General features: G+C 40.0%; 1 protein-coding gene across 1 annotated transcript in view; it reads left to right on the top strand.

Moving 5' to 3' along the window:
- The window catches only part of FGD6 (FYVE, RhoGEF and PH domain containing 6), a 69,602-nt gene that overhangs the window by 17,880 nt on the left and 30,775 nt on the right, over positions 1-20,947 (top strand). The window contains exons 3-6 of the mRNA XM_021389059.1: positions 9,155-9,296; positions 12,592-12,659; positions 12,752-12,782; positions 20,704-20,855. Coding sequence (XP_021244734.1) covers positions 9,155-9,296; positions 12,592-12,659; positions 12,752-12,782; positions 20,704-20,855 — 393 coding nt within the window. The remainder of the gene's footprint in view (positions 1-9,154; positions 9,297-12,591; positions 12,660-12,751; positions 12,783-20,703; positions 20,856-20,947) is intronic.

The following is a 20,947-nucleotide window of genomic DNA, read 5'->3' as shown; positions in this document are numbered from 1 at the left end:
ATATGCTCAACAACAGCCTTTTCCTGTGGGTTATTTTCAGCATTGGCTCAGGAAATGTGTTTGTGAAGCTCCTTAGTACGCTGTTTCGAGTGGTGATATTTTAACAGCAGCAAGGTCTAATATAATTACACGTGTAAAACAGTTGGGTTTTTTGGAATAAAGTAGATGTTGGGAAAGAAAACAGTCAAAATATTAACTTCAGTTTTTATTTAAATGTCAACAGTGATATATTATTATGCGTAATTTACCCCACATTTATGTTTGTTCCAGTTAAAGTTGTTTTAATGAATAGACTTAGTGAACTGCATGCAGCTAACTTGTCTCAATGCTCTAGACAAAATTTAGATTGAGGAATGTAGGTCTGTTTAGATACTAGAATCCAAGAAGTTCCTTTTTAAAAACATTAATTTTACTCAAGTTTTAATTTTCCTTGATATGATTTCCCTTGTGCTTATGAAAACGGTTCCACCCAATCAAGCAAAAGTGGACCAAATAAAACCAAAACCTCCAAATGCACGTGAGTAGACAAAAAGAATTTTATCAAGACCACCAGTTCAACAGCTCCAGCCTGAGCTGACGATCTCAGTGATTTCAACTGCAAGCTGATATTTTTATTTTCCACTGGTATTCCTGGGGATCAGATGTTCTGTGTTGATTTTGAGACGAGCTGAAAAGTTTAGAAAAAGTGTCAAAATCCCATTCTTCTGATCTATGCAAAAGACAGTAGGAAGGGAGAGCACAAGTCCGACCTTGTGAACAACTCAATGATTCTTTACAGTGAGCATGTGCTGGTTTCAACCAAGCACTCCATCCAATGTTTTTCAGCAGACTGCCCAGGAAGCCGTGCCAGCTAACGTGCATGCAGACAGACGTGTGTTTAAGAGTTAAGTCGCCCTGTGTTTATTTTAACTGTAAGTCACTAGCTTTTGAGTACTCTGATATTTAGCTTTCGTTCGTCATCTTGTAAGCATCTGACATGTAGAACTTGCACTCCAGTAGGCTGTGCGTTATTTTTAAATAGAACCGACAACATTTTGAAGAAGAGTGTTACAGCCCCTATTTCAGAGATAGTAACCGAAAAAGTCATAAACATAATCAACTGTCAATACAGAAGGTGCGCTTTGATTTTAGTGGATGAATAGTAGTTAAACATTGGAATTTCACAGTGGTCCTGGCAAGGTATAGTCAGCTTTGTTTAAATTAATATTAATAGGAATTTGTGGTGGAATTTTCCCCTCTCCTACTTGATGTGCTTAGTTTGAGATTTTGTCACTGTTTTCTAGAAGTCTCTTTGGTGTGTGCTGGAGTAGTGTGGTAGTTTCTCTATCTCTCTTTTTTTTATGTCTGGAAAAGTTAAGCATTGTTTTCTTCTCCTGGTACTCCTGTCCTTTCCCAGTAAGCACTTCTCACTGGGGTCTGTGTTTTGTGTGGGTGAGCGAAGATGAGTAGCAAGTCTTGACTGTAAATGATGCACTATACTGTTCGTTAGCACTTTCATACCCGGAACTTTTCTGAAGGGCTTGGCCATGAGTATTCTGGATGTGCAGCTGTCCCTATGAAATGGGGGCTGGGAAATGGCATTCATAATAAGCAAAGATGAAAAGCTGTGCATAATGCAAAGACTTCACACTTTACCCACCTTTGAAGGTGGGAAATAGCTTACATGTTTGGGTGTTTACGGGAAGAACTGATAGAGTGAGTTCTTTCCCTGTGCTAGCCTCAAGGCAGGGGTTTAAATCCGTGTGTTTTACTGCTGTGTTTCACTGTCCAGTACTAAGGCTGAAGGCTGGCACATGGTACTGGGGTGGGTTACATCCCGTTAAACCTGCACGGAGTTCTTTGGTGCACAGCAATTGCTCACGACAGCTCAGGCAGAAGCAGGGTGATGTGACAGTGTGCTCTGCTCCTTGTGCGTGTGCCACGGTGCTGGGCAGACGGATCAAGGTGCTGTGGGCCTCCGTGATGTGGCAGAAGCTGTTTTGGTCACCCTATCAAACGATCACTGAATCATGTCAGAGAATAGTTTTCTCTGTGACTTTTAAAACGGAGACCTCTTCTTTATATACAGCTTTTCTGCGGTGATCGCGGAAGCATCTGAAGCATGCATGTGTGTTTATGCAGAACTGTGCATGGAGCAGGGAATTGTCAACAAATGGTCTGGCAGAGCAGAAACTGAGAAATGCTGCTGGGCCGTAGGAGGCTGCCTGTGGCTGGGGGCGGCCTCGTGGCCTCACAGGCCTCTGGTGACATCGGCAGTGGATACAGATGCCTTGCTTATTTTTATTTAAAATGAGAATCAGATTTTTTTTTTTTCCTTCTTGTGGAGGAAAGAAATAACGACTGTCCTGACCTGAGGAGAATGACCACACAAATAAATGCTGCTGGCTGCGAGCGCTAGATCTCCTAGTGCCCGCGGGCAAGGTCCCTGCCCTGCGGAGACTGGTGCTGGTGCCTGGTGGGACAAGCCAGACGTAATGGCAGCTCCCTGCCCAGAAAATCCAGGGGTGAGCAGAGGCAAATCGAGGGTGAAGGGCAGTTCCTTGCATGAAATGCTTCCAATTGGGGTTGCTCAGCTGGAGGAAGGTTGTTTATGCCTTCTGTCTGTGATTATTGAGGAACAATTTGGTAACCATGTCCTTAAAGTTCTGTAACCAGCCTGGAGAGAATAGACCAGAGTAATTATAAGTGAGGTAGTCTTTGATCTTGTTTGCTTACCGTTTGTTTTTTCTTTTTATGATGTTTTGTATAAGTCTGATTTTTTCCTCAGCATTGTCAACTATGGAAGGACAGCTCACAAGAGCAACTGATGGATCTTAAAGGAGCAATCTGTTCAGGTGGTCTGAAAAATAAATAAATAGAGAGAAGAGGCAGATCAAGCTGCCTGCTGTGCTCCCTAGTGTCAAACCTATTAAGACTACTAATCTGTTGCCCGTTTTTCTTTCTATTAGTCCCAATAATACCAAGAACTTATTGAAGCCATTGAATTGTCATTGGGCAGAATGAGTGGTGTAACTCCAAGCTACCTTGTAAAACGCTTTCAGGACATGTTGCTCTGTCTCTGGCTGCAGAGAGGCACCATTTGGGGCAGAGAAGGTGAGCCTTAGTAGCTTGTCTGCACCAATGCAAGCTGTGCCCAGAGCTCGCAGCTGTGCTGGTACCACAGAGCCACAGCAGTGCCCATGGCATTTCTAGTGCTGCTCACCGTACTGGAGAGGAAAATGAAGTCATCTTGAGCTCTTCCCGTCCATGCAGCTGCCATTAACCCGAGAGGTAACAGGTGCTGTAGGAATGACTAAGATTGTAAGCAGCCTGGTCGAGGCTGCAGTTCATCCTCGCTTGCTGTTCTGGCATGCCTGAATGAAAAATGAAAAGCATGGAGACATGAAGAGGATAGGAAAGGAGGGAAGTTTAGTAACAGCTAAGGTGGTTGATAGTCACCACAGAATATCAAGTGTAAGTGATGAGATTATGGTAGATTACAGACCAGAAAATGAAATACAAGCTAATTTTTTCTTCTTCAGGATGGTTGTGGTGCTGAGGTATTGCAAGAAAATGCAATGTAACTGCAAAGTGCATTAACTGATGCCTTCATTGATCTTGAGTTGATCACTTTGTAGATTTCCTTAAGATTTCACAGGAGCTCATTAGTGTTCTCAGCTAATATCCATTATTATCTTTGTGTTTTGCTAATTATGCTTGCTTTCTAGAGCTGATTTCCTTTTTTTTTCCAAAACAAAATAACCACAGCAAATAAATGTTAAAGATATTGAAGTAATTAAATAAAAAGTATTAAAACAAAAGGATGCTCACTAGATAAAATCAGACAATTATTAATCAGTCAATAATTTCCCTTTTGCTTTGGCATTCCATGAGCATTTTCTGCTGTCCTGAGCACCCAGATCAGATAATTTCTTAAACTGTCAGTAGTGCATACCTAGGATCCATCAAGGGGGTCAGTGAGGCATACTGCCATACCTGCAGCTATTCCAAGTATGTAGTGCTATGAAGAAATATAGCAGCCTTATCAGCTCTCCCCTTGATACGTTCACAGACAGCCAATGTGCTTCTAGGTCGTTTGGAGGTGGGGGGGGAACTAAACTTTCCTTATTTGTTGAAGTTGATTGCAGGGACTGGAGGTATTTAAAATAGAGGTGGATGAACAGCAATAGTAATTGTTACCCCTCTGGCAGAAAATGAGATTAAATCATCTGTGAAAGCCTTGTGAAATTATCTATCAAGAGAGGGGATTTGAGATGCAATCTCACACTAGGGTATGCTTATTTGCTCTCTGATGTTTTGATGCATATTTTTCAGTCAAGTATAAACTTAAGTTTGTGTAATTTCGCCTGTATGTTGAAAGCTTTCTTAAAAATAAAATAGATAAAAACAACAAAAAGAAAACAGAAAAAAAAATGGATGAAATATTGGAGGAGGAGACAAAAGAACTCTAAAGAAGGGAGCCACTCCTGCAAAAAGCAATATAGAATGCGTATCATTTTCAAAATAACAAAAGCACGCCTGATATATTTTATGCCTTAAGCAGAGTGTTGTGCACAAAGTCTCTTCATTCATTGTTCCTACGTGTTTGTGATTACTTACTGGAAGTAGATAGAACCACTGAAAAGTACTGAAAACTGTAGGAAAGTGCGTATAAAGGAGCAGTGTGGATCAATCTGTATTAAGACCTAACTTGGAGCTCTGGAAACTTCTTTCTGTAGTTACAATGATGCTAACACATTAATTAATTCCAATATACTATAAAATACTTTAATTTTATAGCACTGCATGGCATTGTATGCTGGAGAATTTATCCAGATAATCTCAGTCAAACTCACAAAAATAATAATTGTCTTCTAAATGATTTGGGAACAGCACAGAAATGTTTATTATGACTTCAGGCTATAGTGTCCTATGCAGCGTCTAAATCAACACTGCCTGAAAGCAAAGCCTCAGGCTTGTTTGGAGCTTCTATCATGATACAAATAAACAGAACAGCCACGAAGCTCTTCCAGACAGAAAAATAAATCCTATCCTGATCAGCATAAACATCTGAATCTACAGTTCCAGTCTGACTGTTTAAACAACTTGTTAAAAAAAAAGATGGTGGTGGTTTAGGTTTTTGACGTTTTTTGCTTGTACTAGCCTCACTGAATAATGGAATACCTTAGTTTGTAAAGCTGCAAACCGTGGAGCTGCCAGGTGTATATTTTTTTTTACATGAAAGAAAGATATGTGAAAGTGAATGTTTGCAGTTTGAAGTTGCGGTGTTTTGATGTAAGGTTTTTTGGTCATGTTTTGAAGCCAGTAAGAATATGATTTATTTTTCAGTTGCTAATTCAGGTGGCAATTAAGTAGGTTGTGAAAGTTTTATCTTGCTGTATGTCTGACTAGGACTGTCATGTATTGTTTCATTAATGTTTACTATTGCATTAGGAATGTAGAGCACAGTGCATATGCTTCATCCCATAAACTGCTTGATTCTTAAAAAAAAATTAGCACTTCTTTGGTTTTGAGTGTCAAAAAAGCCCCGCATCTATATTTAGGTGGGTTGCTCACATGGTATGACAAGATGTTCTTACTCAGTGGGCAGCATGGTGAGCTGGCACTGATGATGTTTCACATGACTGATAATGCAGAAGTTTCTCTTGGTAGGACAAAGAATCGTGATGAAGAGGGAGCGAGATGGGTATTTGAGGGATACTGTGAACTGACAGAAGAGCTGCTTAAAAAATAACCACTAGGCATGCCTGTGCTATTATGTCCAAACTTGTCTATAGGTTACAAGGAATTTCACTTAGTTCACAAAGAATTTTAAGGAAACTATATATATACATTTGTGAAATAGATGACTAAAGAGGTGAAAATACAGAGAGAGTATACAGTATATACAGAGCTATTTTACAGCTTTTCTGACAAAGTGATGTTTATGATGAGAGACTGAGGAGTAAGGTACAAGGAGAGGCATGTGTTCACCCACATGTGGCTGCTAAAGGCCAGTCAACGTAGGGACTATGCCACAGTCTTTTTTGCAGAGGACAAAACCACAGAGTGTATCTGCCCACATTCACAGTATTGCATCCGATCCCTGAACATGCAGCTGGTTTGATTCCAGAAATTGTCCAGTGTGACTTTCAACCATTTGTCATCTGCTCATCCTCTGTGGTTTTGTTTTCCGAAAAAAAATAAATAACCAACACAAAACCACCTGAAAGCTAAGTGTATCAGGTGGAAGAACCTGAGGGATGCACTGGATTGTGAACTGAAGAAATACAGTATGAAGATGAACAGGAGTTGTTCTGAGGTGCTTTGGCTCTTGGGGAGATGCAATAAGAAAGACTTAGTGGATCTGTTCCTCTCAGCAATCACAGTTCCCTGTACAGGAATAGCAGGTGCATATGCACCATGAATTCATGAAAGGAACCAATGTGATTCACAGGAAGAAAAAAGTACATATGCTGAATAGCTCTAATCTGCAGACTTGATAAACATCCTAAATCATCTGTAGTTAATCATTAAAAACTTCAAGTCTTTTACTAAAACTTTCTATTAAATAAGCAGCTTAATCTAGCATTTAAGAAATTCTTAACCCAACATAAACTAAGTATAATTCTCATGGTGAGGATGAAGTGATGACTGGGTTATGTTTGTTCAAGCAGTATACAGCCTCACCTAGAAATACTGTTCTTTCTGACTTCAAAAAGGGCAGGTTTTCTGAAAGTTCAAGTGTTAACATAGTTGCCTGGAAACATTTAGATTGAAAATGATAACAAAATCTGAGAATCTTCCAGCAGAATATGCCTAGGCAAAAGATGTATGATTTCACAAGTGCGAAAATAGTATTTTCTTGATGGGAATTGATCCTCGTTATAGGAAATTAAAGCACCAGTTAAAATAAATACAAAGGAAAGGAAAAAAGTCAAGAAGATGTCTATTGACTAAGGTAAACGTTAATGAATAGGAGGCTAAAAAGTGAATTCTGTTGTGGTAAAAAATGAAGTGCTGAATACGCTTTGCAGTTGAAAAAGTAATTCCAGACTAGATCTAGATTCAGTGCTAGATGTGAATGGTACAACTAAATAATTATATAGTAGAGAAAGAAATAGCAGTAATTATTTATTTTGCAAGTTTAGAATCAAGCAGGAGGATAGATCTACTTTCGGAATGTTGCAGATTAAGTGAAGATGCATGTCATCTGTAAAATAAAAGGATCAGAGATGGCATCTGCTAAAACTAAATGCTTTCAAACCCACGGGTCATGGGACTGTGAATTAGAGTAGACAAGGAGTTTTCTGAAATGCTAAAGATAACAGCTGCAAATTGCAGAGCCCTGATAGTGCACCTGCAGAAGGAGCTCCACAGCAAAGCTGTGTCTTTGCCTTCCCGTAGTCTCTGCAGGAGCCATCTCTGGCATCCTCTGCACTGGATCTCTCAGGTGACCACTCACTGTTGCATGAAGTTGGTCATTTCCAAGCTGAAACTCCTGGCCATCTCCAGGTCTTGTCTCAGACTCTTGCCTGGACTCAGCGATGATCCTGTAGGCTCTTCTTCCCCTTCCCCGGTTAGACTATGGGAGAGAGTAAGTGCTTGGGTGTTTCCCTAGTCCTTCCTGTCTTGTTTCAATAGTGCCAAGCTATTTTAGTCTTTTCTATGTCTTCATGGCTGACCAAGTGTGTCCACAGGCCAGCTTATCTCGTCTTCATCTCTAAATATCTGTCCATTTGCAATCAGCTTTTGTTTTTTAGACTGCCTTGAGCATTGACTAATCAACACCTTGCTGTGGCTGCCAGAGCATCCTCACACAGCTGTATTCTTTACTTCAGCAGCCACCTCCCATGGGATCCACACTGACATGTTTTCTTTCAAGTAGCTATCATGTTTGGAGGTGGTGAGTCTAAAGAAATCGCCCTCCGTCTCTGCTTGCTTGTGATTCAACGTTAGGAAGATAAAAATAAGTCTCAACCATTCCTTGCCTACGGTGTCTCAGAGCATCTATGGGAAGAAATGGGTAGCTCTGAGAGATAATAGCTGCACGAAATCAGGTGTTGGTCAGTATACTAACATTTGTGATGGCTGGAACAGCCTTGGGGAAAGGGTTTCTCAATTTGCTTTATGTTTTGCAGAACAGCTAGTCGCTTTTGTCTCATATTATGATAAGGTTGTGGCATACCAGCATCTTTTTGCAGCCTTTGAACAACCGTTTCGTGAGTTTCAACACTGCTTAAGTGTAATTTGCCATTATTAGATATTCTTAAGGATTAAAAATAGGAGCCCAGGGATTTGATGTGTTAAACGTGACTTTGTGAAACCCTCAGGTTCTGCTTTCTCTAGCCATTTTAGTTTCTTCTTTAGCTTTCCCTTCCCCCTTTTATTTTCTTCTAGAAATTCATTTCTTAAATCTGTTGAAGTTGTCAAGGTGAGTTAGAGGAAGAAGGTTGTGTGCCTGTCTCATGCAATTTCTGTGTTGCAAATATAGCTGATGTTAATGAAAAGAGACCTCTATAATCTTTGTAAAGCAGCAGAACATGTTTATATTTTATAGCTTTGACAGCTACCTCGAAGGTGTCTATCTCTAAGGAATGGGAGTTTTTAATCTAAAGATTCTACTTTTTTTTTTTTTTGAGAATTATTGGGCTATCCCATATGCACGTGTATAGCTAGTTTATGAAGTGATCAACAACCTTGTATATATATAGGTGTCTAAAATTCCAGACAGAAAGCTCCAATCTGAGTACTGCATCTGGATAAGCCCCATTGTTTGAGAGAGGGAGGCAAAACAACTTGTGCTGGTTCCTTGTCCTTCTGGCACCTGGTACAAATGTTACACTATACATGGTTGTAGCAAAGAGAGAATAGAGTTATCAAATTTGCTGTCAGGTAAACTCTGAAGGACGAAAATAACATAAATACTCTAAAGTTCCTGTGGCTTTTGGCTGCTGTCAGTGAGCATTGCACAAATATCAGCGTAGATAAAAAACTGCAGAATTGGAGGTCCACTGAGGAAAATGCTACCATTGTCATCATTGTCTTCAGATGACATGCTACTGTTCTCAGTGCTTCTGATACCAAGTGCACTAGTTGTTGTGGGGTAAAGCAGAAGGCTCTTTACCTCAATAAAATGTAGTATCTTTATCAACTGTATGTATTTTAATTTTAGGTCCTTAGAAGAGCACCATGATCATCCTGGCATGGTAATAGGAGAACTTCAGTCAGATGAGGAAGATATCCTGAACAGTTCTGATGAGGATGATGACACAAATTCTGATTCCAGCAAAGGGGAGCCTGATTCTCAAGATCAGGTATCTTTTCATCTTTATCTTCTGGAGCTACTCCTCACTCCTGCGCTGTTTTCTGAGAAGCTGTTGGGATATTTTCAATTAAAGCACTGAGTCAATGTAACTAGATATATTCAGTTTCTCCATTTTTATTGTTTAGTGTGTTATTTACAAAACATTGATTTGCCTGCATTATCTTAATGTTAAGAGACCGAGTTTATGCATATGCTATTGGAAAGCGTTTTGCTTGGCACATTTGTTCTTTGTCTTTCGCCGAGTCTTGGAGCTGCAGTCCTGCCTACTGTGCTCCTCTAATAGTTACATGCACAGCTATATATTTACAGATCTTCAACTTTAAAATGATTAGGATTGTAAATACATTTTAAGGAGGCTATCTACTCCCAGATCCTAGAGTACAATGTCTCTCATGCACTGAAGGTAAAATCATTTTATTTGTCAGCCTTGGCAAAGCCCAAAGAAAGGGGACAGATAAAGGTTGCAAGGTCCAAAGACGACCTTCTGAAAAATCTCTTGGAAGCTGCAATTTGCATGGGTGGTCCCTTATCAGGGGTTGGCCATGTAATGTAGGCTGTGTTTTAGTAACCACTTCCATCTCTGCAGACAGCTTTCTTGTGTTCACATTATCTGCTTACTAACCTGTAAGTGATCACTGTAAGTCTGCTTGGCACACAAGACAAATGACCAAATCAATTTTTAATTCTTCATTTTCAATGGCCTGAAAAACGGAAGGCTCAACCTAATTTTCAGTATTTAGGTTAATTAATTTATTCCTTTGGTTCTGAAGGGTGGCGATATGTGTGCATGCAAGGCCTATCATTGTAGGGCTGCAGGACCACCCCTATGGCTGTCAGAGGAGCGTGAGCCATAGTTGTCAACTGTGTGAAGTCAAGGTCTGACTTTCTGCTAACTTTTTGTGAATGGCAGATCAGAATGATTGCCTCTTTTAATCTTATTTCCCAGTTTGTTGCATTTTTAGGAGTTCTATTTTGTAGTTCTGGAAGCTCTGACACCAGCATGCCTGTAGAGTATCGCCTCTTCTCGGCACCAATCCAGGCAGCTCTGGTGGCACTTCATCTCCTTGCAGGTGAAGCTTTGTTTCCTATGATGGTAGACTTATATTTGGCTCCTTTCCAGGAAAAAAAAAAGAATATTACAATGAGGCTTTTTAGTGCTGAAAGAGAAGATTTGATGGTGTGGTGTCAGGTCTGAATTTCACTTTACAAGATCTTCTGAGAGGAATAAACTGGGAAAGCGAAAAGCTTGTTTCTGTAAACTTGGAAGGACTGTACCTGTACAGAGGCTTGCTGATCTGTGTGCTCCCAGAAATCCCCTTAACCTTCCGTGACAGAGTTTTCAGAAAAATGTCCCTGTTGGGAGGCTTCTCAGACAGGTTTCATGGGACATATGCTGCCACCAAGTAATTCAGAGCTCACTGTGAAGCATCTGCTGGTCGGCTCGCGCCAGCCGGCCTGTGGCACGTGCGGCCGGCAGCTGGGGATTAGCAGTGACCTGCTCCTCGCTTCCAACTTCCTCACAGCTCCCGCAGCTGTGTGAGAGAATGAAGCAATCCCTGCCTTGGCCCTCAGCTGGTTTTGTTTTTGTTTTTCCCCACCACAAGCATCTGGGTGTTTTGATGCTTTTTGTCTGTTAGGGAAGTCAAAAGGCTCTCTTCCAATAGTGCGGCTGAGAGGGAGCCCAGTTCTGATCCTTCACGTCTCTAATTTATACTCCTCTGGGCCCGGAAGATCTTTGGGCTGAACAAGTGCCAAGTGGTCTTTTCAGTGCCAGCTGGTACGTGAAAAGGCTTTCAAAGGGAGCTGAAAATGGACTGTAATGTTACATGTTGTAGTTGTTTAGCGTTAGCATCTTGTCCTCAAAATACTAATTTTTGTCTAATTTGCAACTGCCAGAGCCACAGCGATACCTTGTTTTGCATAATGGAAGTGTTTGTGAATTCAGTCTTGCAGTGAATGTATCAGCTGTGCTGTCTAAAATGTCATTGAGGCTTGAGGACGAGCATTAGTCTTGCCTTCATCTGATTGACCCTCACTGGGTAAATCTAAGTACTTTTTGGAAATCAGCTTAATTTTTGAAGTAAAATCCCAGCTCTGTGTATACAGAATATATAAAATATGTAATATATTTAGCATATGTGTGATACAGCACTGAATTCCTGAGTTTAGAAAATAATTTAGCAATTTGGGACTGATAATTAAATTTAAATTAAAAACAATAATAAGAATTGTAACCATGGCTGAATCTTGCAGCATTCGGGTTTATGAGCCAAAGGTTTATACATGCCATGCCACTGAGACCTGATTTTCAAAATAACTGTTTGATGCCTATACCTACTATATTTAGTACTGCCTCCCCACAACGTTGATTGCGTGTGTTTTCCATACCTTGTGATGTTTTGGTCCTCCTCATCCATGCTTTCTCTTTGCAGCCCATTGAAGTGGAAGCCTGAATATATAATAGATGTAGTGACAGCTGGCAGTAGAGAGGCATATGGCAAACCATGAGAGCTGTGATGGAAAAAGGTGTATTTTATCTGAGGGAAATTATGCATGGGGGTTATTGTGCAGAAAAAAAAAATTGTATCCTGACACCTATCCCCTTTTGCTTTGCTATTCCTGTTTATTTCTGTCTGGTGATGAGTGGTAGCCTTGTTTTTTGGAAGCCATATTTGTGTATGTAAAAACCAGCAACATCTAAACCGTGTCACAAGTAGATTATAAGGCTCACACAACTTTACAGCAAGGTTGCTTCTTATTCTAGCAACTTCTTTAGTAGATTATCAGAAGCTGACTTTTCTGTTCTGTGTGACATTTTTCTTCTTTCATCTTTTTCAATAAATAAAGTCTTTCTTTTAAGATGTTTTAGAAAGCCATTTGAGTTTACTACAAATACTACTGATGCTGTTATAATCAGGAAAAAAAAGTATAATATCCACTTATTATCCATACTTCACTACTTTCACTAACCAATAATTGTCACTTCCTACTGCTTCATTCATTATGGGCAACAGTGCTTCCTGTAACAATTAAGTAGAAAGACAGATGGTTATTTAAAAACTGCTGCTAACAATTAGTGTTATTTCTAGCTACAAGTTAAATTGATTTTCACATGGATCCAGGAAAGGCAGGAGTTTTCAAAGCAGTATAAAACACTTATTACACTTATTATGATTAGAAATAATTAGTGAATAATCATGTTGGATTTGAGGAACTACTAGCCTGAAATAATCTTTACTACAGTGTTAGCAGATGAATAGTATAATATATTATTTTATTTGCAGAGCAAGGCAGCTGGAAAGAAGACAAAAGTTTACCATATTGCCAAGGAGATCATGAGCTCAGAGAAAGTGTAAGTGTAAATGCTAAGCTTAACAGCTTCTCAGTTTATTTTAATTGGGCAGTTTAGATTTAACTGTCTGCTTTTTCTTGCTTTTCTGATAGGTTTGTGGACGTGCTAAAGCTCTTACACATTGTAAGTATAAAAAAAATTGTTTAATCTGTTAAAGTTTGGTGTTTCAGTTTTATTGCAGTGAATGTGATTTTTTTCCTGCAGTGTCTGCATAATTTAAAATTCCTTTTTTTTTTTTTTTAAATAATCTATGAATATTTTGGTGGTTCCTTCTGTGTCTCCTTTATTAATGTATGCAGTCTTCCTGCTGAGTTGGGGATACTGCTTGAATACTGAAAATGGATATGTATCCATTTATGTTGAGCAGCACCATATTTATAAACCAATTTCTACCATAGCAACCTAAATAGAATCTTTGGTTAGAATAATTTTTAAAGTAGAGGGAGGAGGAATAGACCAATTTACCATTAGAAATAGTAAGTAAAAATATACATTTTTTTTAGATAGCCTAATTAATTAGTTGTTCTCTTGCATCCATTATGGCATATTTTTTAGGCTGCGGCTCTTTGACAGGTGCTTGCTTTCTGATAACAGCTGTGACTGCAGAACATACAACATGATGTCCACAGCAAGGGTTAAATATTTAATCCTTGTTTATGCAGACCAATCGTGTTAAAAGCACTGTGTAGAAGATGAAAAAAATAGTAAATTAATTAGCTTTAGCTTTCTCTCGCTTCATTTGATAAGATTTCTATCAACTTCTAAGTAATATCTATTTGTACCATTTGTCGCTCTGTGAAGTACAAGCACAGTAATTTTTCCTTGAGTGCCAGAAGTGGTTCCATTACAAACAGATGAGTTTGTCCATGTTGGTCTCTTGAGAAGCACGTTCTGTGAGACTGGGAACAAAGACTCTTATGTATGGATGTATACAGTGCTGTTATATGGAGATCTTCAAGGAAACAAAAAAATCCCCACAGCACTTGCTGATTCCTCTTCTGCCTTCCATTTTTGTAATTGATTAGTAATTGAGCCTGTGCAGGCTTGATTTTTAAATGCTAGATCAGGCAGTTGTGGCCAGTGTATAATTTATTTTCAGCATTATTTGTGGTAGAGAACTCAAGTCTAAATGCTAATTAAAGGAAGAGAATTGTCCTAATGAGTATAGACAAGTTTTAAGCTATATGTTTTTAATTATCACATTTTTCTGGCATCAGCTTATGTCTTAAAGGTGTCTTCACTTTTCATTGAGCCAGTTGTTGAAAGTCCACCTTTGGGTAATGTGTATGGTACTTACTGAATACATAGTAAATATTACATCTGGATAATGCCCTTGGAAGTGCAGGCTGTCCATGTAGAGGATGCAGAGGAAGAATGTGGGAGACGGAAGACAGTAGGGAGTTAAGGAAGTTTCTGATACAAGCTTAAAGTTGTCCAAGCATTGTAAACATCCAGTTTGACAGGATGTGTTTTGCTTTGTTTTATGGATAGCTCACATGAAACCAATATGCAAGTTTGTCACAGGCGAGTACCAACACGTTAGAAAAGTTTCTGCCAGCTAGCAGTAACAATCAGCGTGTATTCAGCACAGCCTAACAGAGGAGACTGAGAGAATTACAAATTCAAAACCTAGGTTCTGCCCATACTGGGCTACTTAATGCATAATAAAGAGTTGGTCTTTACTGAGTTTGTCAGATAAGTCTCCATTACACCTTCTGAACGCTCTGACAGTGGTTTTCCAAAGTAAATCCCTGAAATGTAGTGGCTAATTCCGCTAGTGAGTCTGTTCAGTCTGTATTACCAAAGCCAGTTCTGCAGATAGTGGCTCTTAGTACAGCCAGGGTACAGGACAGTTGATGCTTAAAGAATCTGAAATGGAGACTAAAGCTGTTGAGATGAGGGAATGTGATCGCAAACTGGTTACAAGCACCACTGATTTTTTTAGAGGTTTTTTTTTTTTCTTTTATATTATTAAAGTCAAGTTAGGTGGTGCAGCTCTTCTGGACTATCAGGGTGCCTCTTTGGACACTGCTGTGCTTTGTGAGTATGCCTGGCTTCTTATGCTGAATGCAGACTACAAAAGATCTCTACAAAATGATAAATGCTTGGGGACATTTCTATACCATGAAGTAAGCCCGTCACAGTAGAGATAATGTACTTTAACTGGCTTAGCACAATGATGCTTTCTCAAATGAGTTTGCTTGAGGGAAGAATCAAACATGAGTTGCAGTCTTGAATTCCTTGTACTTCTGTAATTACTGTAAATCTGTTTTAGTGGATGAGATTCCAGTAAAATGCTGAGAAACTCCAGAAAACAAAGGGACTTAAATCAAAACAACACACCTGTATGCATCTTTGTGAGATGGCCCATGTGTAGTTTCTAGAGGGCTGAGAAGTGAGAAATGTTATTTCTTCCCTAAGGGCACTCAGAGAAAAAGAAAGGAGCTGTGAGCTCAGTGTGAGACTTGAGGGAACAGGGGATGTTTCTGGGTGGGAGTAATGCAGGGCTGGGGCCCTTTGTACTTCTTTGTCATGGAATTCTTTGGGAATGCTTTGCTTTGCACAAGTGAGAGAGCCCCTTCAGCCAGCCCCCTCACTGTAAGGGTACGCTGCTTGGCCTAGTTACTGTCAGCTCTTTTATCCACTTTTCTTCCTATATACGTATGAGAACAAATATGTCTATGTCTATGTATGTATGTATGTGTATGTGTGTGTGTATATATATGTATATATATGCTTTTTTTTTCCCTCCAAACTCACTACTCTCTTTTTTTTCCTCTCCTTTTAGATTTCCCCCCCCTACTGCTGTGGTATGGGTAGTGAGGTTTCTGTTCCAGCAAATAAATGTGCTTTTTCGGATGGGTCCTTCTGCTGCAAAACTCTGCGTGTGCCTTTGTGCTACGTTAGTAAAGGAAAGCTTAGGCCTGCAGGCTTTTGCCTGAGCCTTTAGGTCAGTGCTTCCAACTTACATCCCAGTTGTGTCCTTATTAGGACTCTGAGAGCCAGAAGGATATTGTCAGGAGGCACCTGCAACTTTTCTGCAGCCACAAGGTCACCCTCTTATTGCAGCAGGCAGATGAGAGGTCAAACATCTTTCTATTTTCTGTTCTGTGTCCTTACAGAGGCACTTAAAAGAATGGGAAATTCTGGTTTGATATGTTTTCATTTTCAGAAGACGTTTGCAAAATTATGTATTAAAAGAAATCTGTATCTCTCAGCCTCCCAAGTTTGTCTTTTTGTCAACTTCGATATTTGACTGGTCTGAGGTGAAAACATTGATAAATTTTTAGTCTTATGAAGTGCTTTAGAATTTCTGACCAAGGCATTTGACAATGAATTACAGCTGTCATTATCTCCCTGAAAAGGCTGATGAAGTAGTTTTGATTTGGAAGGAAACGGTGGTCCACTACCCACTCTTGCTTGAAGTAGCATTCTTATAATATGTCATGGTCAAATAATTATTGTAAAAATAGCTATACTATGTTATTAAAAACTTGTAAATGATTTTACTGAGAAAAGCTGTGGAATTCCTTGTCAGTTTTCCAGAAGCAACCTCATGGATTTGTAAAATGTCATGATCCACGCTTATACATAATCTTTATTAATTATAAAGTTGTAGTTAAGATTGCCTAATCATATGTTGCGTTAAATATGAATTTGTGAAATCTTCTGCAAGTGTATTCCTGGCAGCCCTGTTACGGTTTGTCACAGCGCAGCAGACTGGCTGCTCCTTGGAATGTGAACAGGGAACTTTGCTCCTTCCCCCCATAGGATGTGTTTTTGTGTTCCTTGAAAAGCGTCCAAGTGCAAACATATTTTTCTCCCTAAATTAAACTGATATTTGAGCTATCTGCAGGTGTATTTAGCTGGGAGTTGTACTTCAGAGGAAGAGATTATGGCTTATTTTTGCTCTGCTGATGGTATGTTCTAGGAGAACAGATCCAAGATGAATATTGGTTGAAACTTTAGGAGTAAAATATGTGGCCAAATTTAGATCGTGTTGTTCTTTCTCTTCCTGTTAAACGTATAAGAAAGTTTAATTTCACCCATTTTGAATTCTCTTCATTCAGATGTTAGATACCTGAAGGTGCAGTTAATCAGTCAGCAGCTGAGTGGGAATTTAGTCCTGTTAGTATGTAGCTAAACAACTACTTTTGCTCCATCTTTGCTGAGATGGGCAGGTTGCTTTGCTTTGCACTGGGAATCCTCCAGTGGAAAGAGAGGAATTGTGACTCAGGGCCTTTGCAGAGGGGAAGTGCGTGGGCTGAGCGTAGATGATTCATAATAGGGTCAGAATTATTTCAGATATCACTGCCATTTGCTTATTTAAGGAAACTGTAATAAAGGAGGGGTTGGAGGAGAGAGGGGCAGAGAGAGCCAGCATTATTGGTATCCTTCTGAAGTACTGTTTAAAAAATGGAACAGCTCTAGTGAAGGTGTATACTGATAGAATAAATAAAATTCTCTGAGGTTTCTGAGTTGAGAATGTTTTATCAGGCATTAATTCATCAGCAAGACATACTCTCAGAAGCCTTCAAAACTGCTTGAACTGGATTTTCATATGGACAAGTAGCCAGTGGGGTGCTGTTTTAGTCTAGAATAAATGAGATTATTTCTGGTTTGGGAAGAAAGTGCTTTCCAGGGTTGGTAATGAGTGCCATCCTTTTCAAGTCCCTGGGTGAAGGCAATTGTCTTTGCCTAAATGGCATGGACTAGTGGGAGGTGCACCTGCCTATTGCAGGGGGGTTGGAACTAGATGATATTAAAGGTCCCTTCCAACCCAAACCATTCTATGATTACCACTGGACCAGAACATAATGTAGAAACTCTAACCCAGTAGTTCAGAAAGCAGTTTCCAGGAAGTATACAACAGCCTCTCATCTTCTGAAAGGAAATAGTAAGCTGGAAAGTGTATGAATCATCCCAGTTTCAGATTCATAATCCCTTGTTTTGTGTCATACAGCATATGAAATATTTGGTCTAGAGTTGCATGTGGTGTTTTTCAGTGAAATAAGCGCATTAATTCTAAAGCATGGCAAAGAAGTTTATGAGTATTCAGAAGGCTCGTTTTTAATTATAAAACCTTTCTTTAAAATTAACTGTGGTGAATTGCTGCATTGCTTCCAGCACAGTAATTGCCAGGACAGCTCAGGTGACCATCTTTGAACAGAGTGAAGAAAGAAGTGCATTTATGTTAGTACTATATGCTAAGTGGCTTTGTAATATGAATCACTTTTTGCATGTGTTTGTAGATATCAGATCAATGTGTATATTATTTGCAACAGTGGTTCTGTATTTATTCTGATTTTATAAATCTGGTGCACAGATTTAGTTTTAGAAGGTGCTGGTGCATTAAATTGGTATTCTTGTAATTTCTGACTTTGAAGTCACTTGTAGGTAAAAAAAGAACTTTCCCATATTAAATAAAAAAAAAGAACTTGACTGAATAGCTTCCACCATTTGGAGTAAAAATTCAGATTTTACTTTTTAAGTTAGCATGTTTTACGTTTAGTAATTAAAACAGACCCGTTGTGGGTTCTGGTCCTTTTAGATAAGAAGTTACTTTCTCTGAAGGCGGTAGTTGAATGGCAGCACAGCTAGCTGGAGCCCGGCTCCATTTGTTTGGCTTTCCTACCCCCTCTCCTCAGGCATGTGCTTTTTGCCTTCACCTCCCAGGTTTATCTCGAGATGAACTTGGCATGACAGTTACTTCACACCCACTGCCAGGTTATAAATAAATCTTAATATGATTACAGTGACAAATACATTGCACTGCCTCTGAAGTGAAGACTTGATAATTCCAAAGAAGAAGGGGAAAAAAAGCGCTGAAGCTTATCGCCTTTGTTGTTCAGCAGTCTGGTTTGCATCATTTGAAAGCTTCACGTTATCTTTCTTCCCTCTGTTTCCTTTCTGTGGGGCTTCCTCCCTTGCCTTGGTTGTGGAGAGGGACGCAGGGGTGAGGAAACAAAGTTTTGGTTGGCTGTGCTCGTGGCCCAGTCTTTGACGGCGCGATCCAAAGCCCAGTGAGGCTGATGGACTTTGGATCAAGCCAGCAGAGAAACCCAAACCCCCTGCATTTGGAAAACATCCTGCAGGCTCTTTGAATGCTATATCTAGAAGTTAAATAAATGCTCTTAACTACAAGTGACATTCCTGTCTTATCTGCTGGTGCTTAAACCTGGCTCCCTGCTCTCCGTTTATTGTGTGGCCAGGGAAAAGTCGGGCTTGTTGATTTCGTTACAGACAAAACTGCTTTTCTTTTCATCGTGCAAGTAGGCTTATAATGCTCGGCGAAAATTCTTGTTCCATCCCATGGCGAAGCATATACAGTATATTGTGTGTGCGTGGGATTTGGGGGGGGGGGGGGGGGTATTATCATAATATGATGATGCATTTTGCATGAAGCTCTTCAGAAAGCCTCATTTGAGCTTTTGCCATTGTAATTCCATGTATCATTGCAGTGTTAAGCAATGCCCTAGGGTCAGGAAAACCCATAAGGTGCAGCTGGTAGTTAACCTATGTGTCACTAGTCTGCACAGAGGATGTAAAACAGAGCATTTCCATATGAATAACGCCATCTGTTTTTTAACTCCCTTGCATTTAGTTCTCAGCCTTCCCCATCGCAGCCATCACCCTGTATCTCTTTTCAGTTTCTTGTCATAACTGTGCCCTGGCGCAGCCTTAGCGACCCAGGGTCACAGAGCAAGAAGCTGTCTGGAGCTCGCTGATGTAATGAGGAGAGGCCAGGAGAAAGCTGAGACTGGAGTCTGACAAACCCTAAATAGTGCCAGATGCTGGGCTGATGAGATAGCCAGTGAGACCTGGAGCAGTAGACTTGTGTGTGTGTGTGAGCCTAATTCTTTTTATTTTTATTTTAACCAAAGGGCCCTACAAAATTTCAAAGGCAGATGCGAACCCCGTGCGTATTTAAAATATGCCTCATCATTGCATGTAGGAACACACCATTTGGCCGCCTTTTTCGGGTCACCTACAGATTGTGCATGCATTATCAGGCTTCAGCAGACTGCAAACTAAAAGGAGCAGCTAAAACTGCCTGTTTTATGCTGTTGCCCAACTTCAAGTGAGACATGATAAAGCAGATAATTTGCATTTTCTTTTTTCTCATTTTAAAGTTATGTACTTGATTATTTTTTCAAGTGAAGTGCTGAATTGCTTTTCTGAATATGTTGTGTGAACAGGGAAAATACCTTGCTTAATGAATACCCTGTTTCATTATGGGTACAATCCTGGCCACAGTGAATTGTCAGGGGCCAAAATTTTAATTCTAAGTAGTTTAATAAGGACCAATAAGCTGAGCTTTGCCCTGTTGAGACCTGGTTGTAGCATAAAAATGCTCCACGATCCTTCAGCAGTTAGTGCAGTTTTCCTCCTCCCTGGAAATGTTTTGAAGGTAGCAATGTTGTTTTGATTATAACATTTGAAATCTCGCAGTTCCAGTGCATTGTTAAAATAGCTCTTTGTTAATGTGAATTTTCCTGAAAGGGCTGCTACATATAGAAAGTTTTTGTGACACAGCATTTTTAATCCAGGCAGCACATCTCCCTAGAAGGCATTTGTAAATAACTGGCAAATAACAAAAAAAATGTGGGTTTAGATTATATTATATAGATATATAGATTATATTATGATTGCATTGGCTGATATAACGTTTTTGCTTTTTGACCAAATCGTAGCAAGAAGATGCTCAAGGCTCCCAATACCTTTGCAGGTAGAAGTGCTTTTTCACTCTGGTTTCCTCATGTGTAGTATCAGCACATTTCTTAGTGTGTTAAAAAATAACAAACAACTTCCACAGTGTATGTCCAGGAGCAAGAGAGTGAAGCTCCGACATCAAACTGAAGGGATTAAGGCTGACCCATGGGAGTGAGTTGAAGCTGCAGGGAAACATAACCCAGATGGCACCCTCCTCTGTTTGGTAATAGGGAGCAGGGCCTGGAGTGTCTGCAGAGAAAACACTGTTGTCTGAGTTGGTGCTTTGAAGGCTGTTGGCTCATGGTGAGGGCTTCTCTTTGTGCTCCGGCAGGATTTCCGGGACGCGGTGGCACACGCCTCTAGGCAGCTCGGGAAGCCGGTGATTGAGGACAGAATCCTGAATCAGATCCTGTACTACCTACCTCAGCTGTACGAGCTCAACCGGGACCTCCTGAGGGAGCTGGAGGAGCGATTGTCTCATTGGTGACTATCAGTGAAGGAACACCACCCCTTTGATGTTGTTAAAATTTATCTGTGGGGCTTAAGTGACTCCACGTGACCATAGTCTAACGCTT

This window comes from Numida meleagris, chromosome 1 (genome assembly GCF_002078875.1).
Source record: "Numida meleagris isolate 19003 breed g44 Domestic line chromosome 1, NumMel1.0, whole genome shotgun sequence".
In the NCBI taxonomy this organism is placed as follows: Eukaryota; Metazoa; Chordata; class Aves; order Galliformes; family Numididae; genus Numida; species Numida meleagris.
The sequence above is the reverse complement of the archived record's forward strand: the minus strand, read 5'-3'. Positions and strand labels throughout refer to the sequence as shown.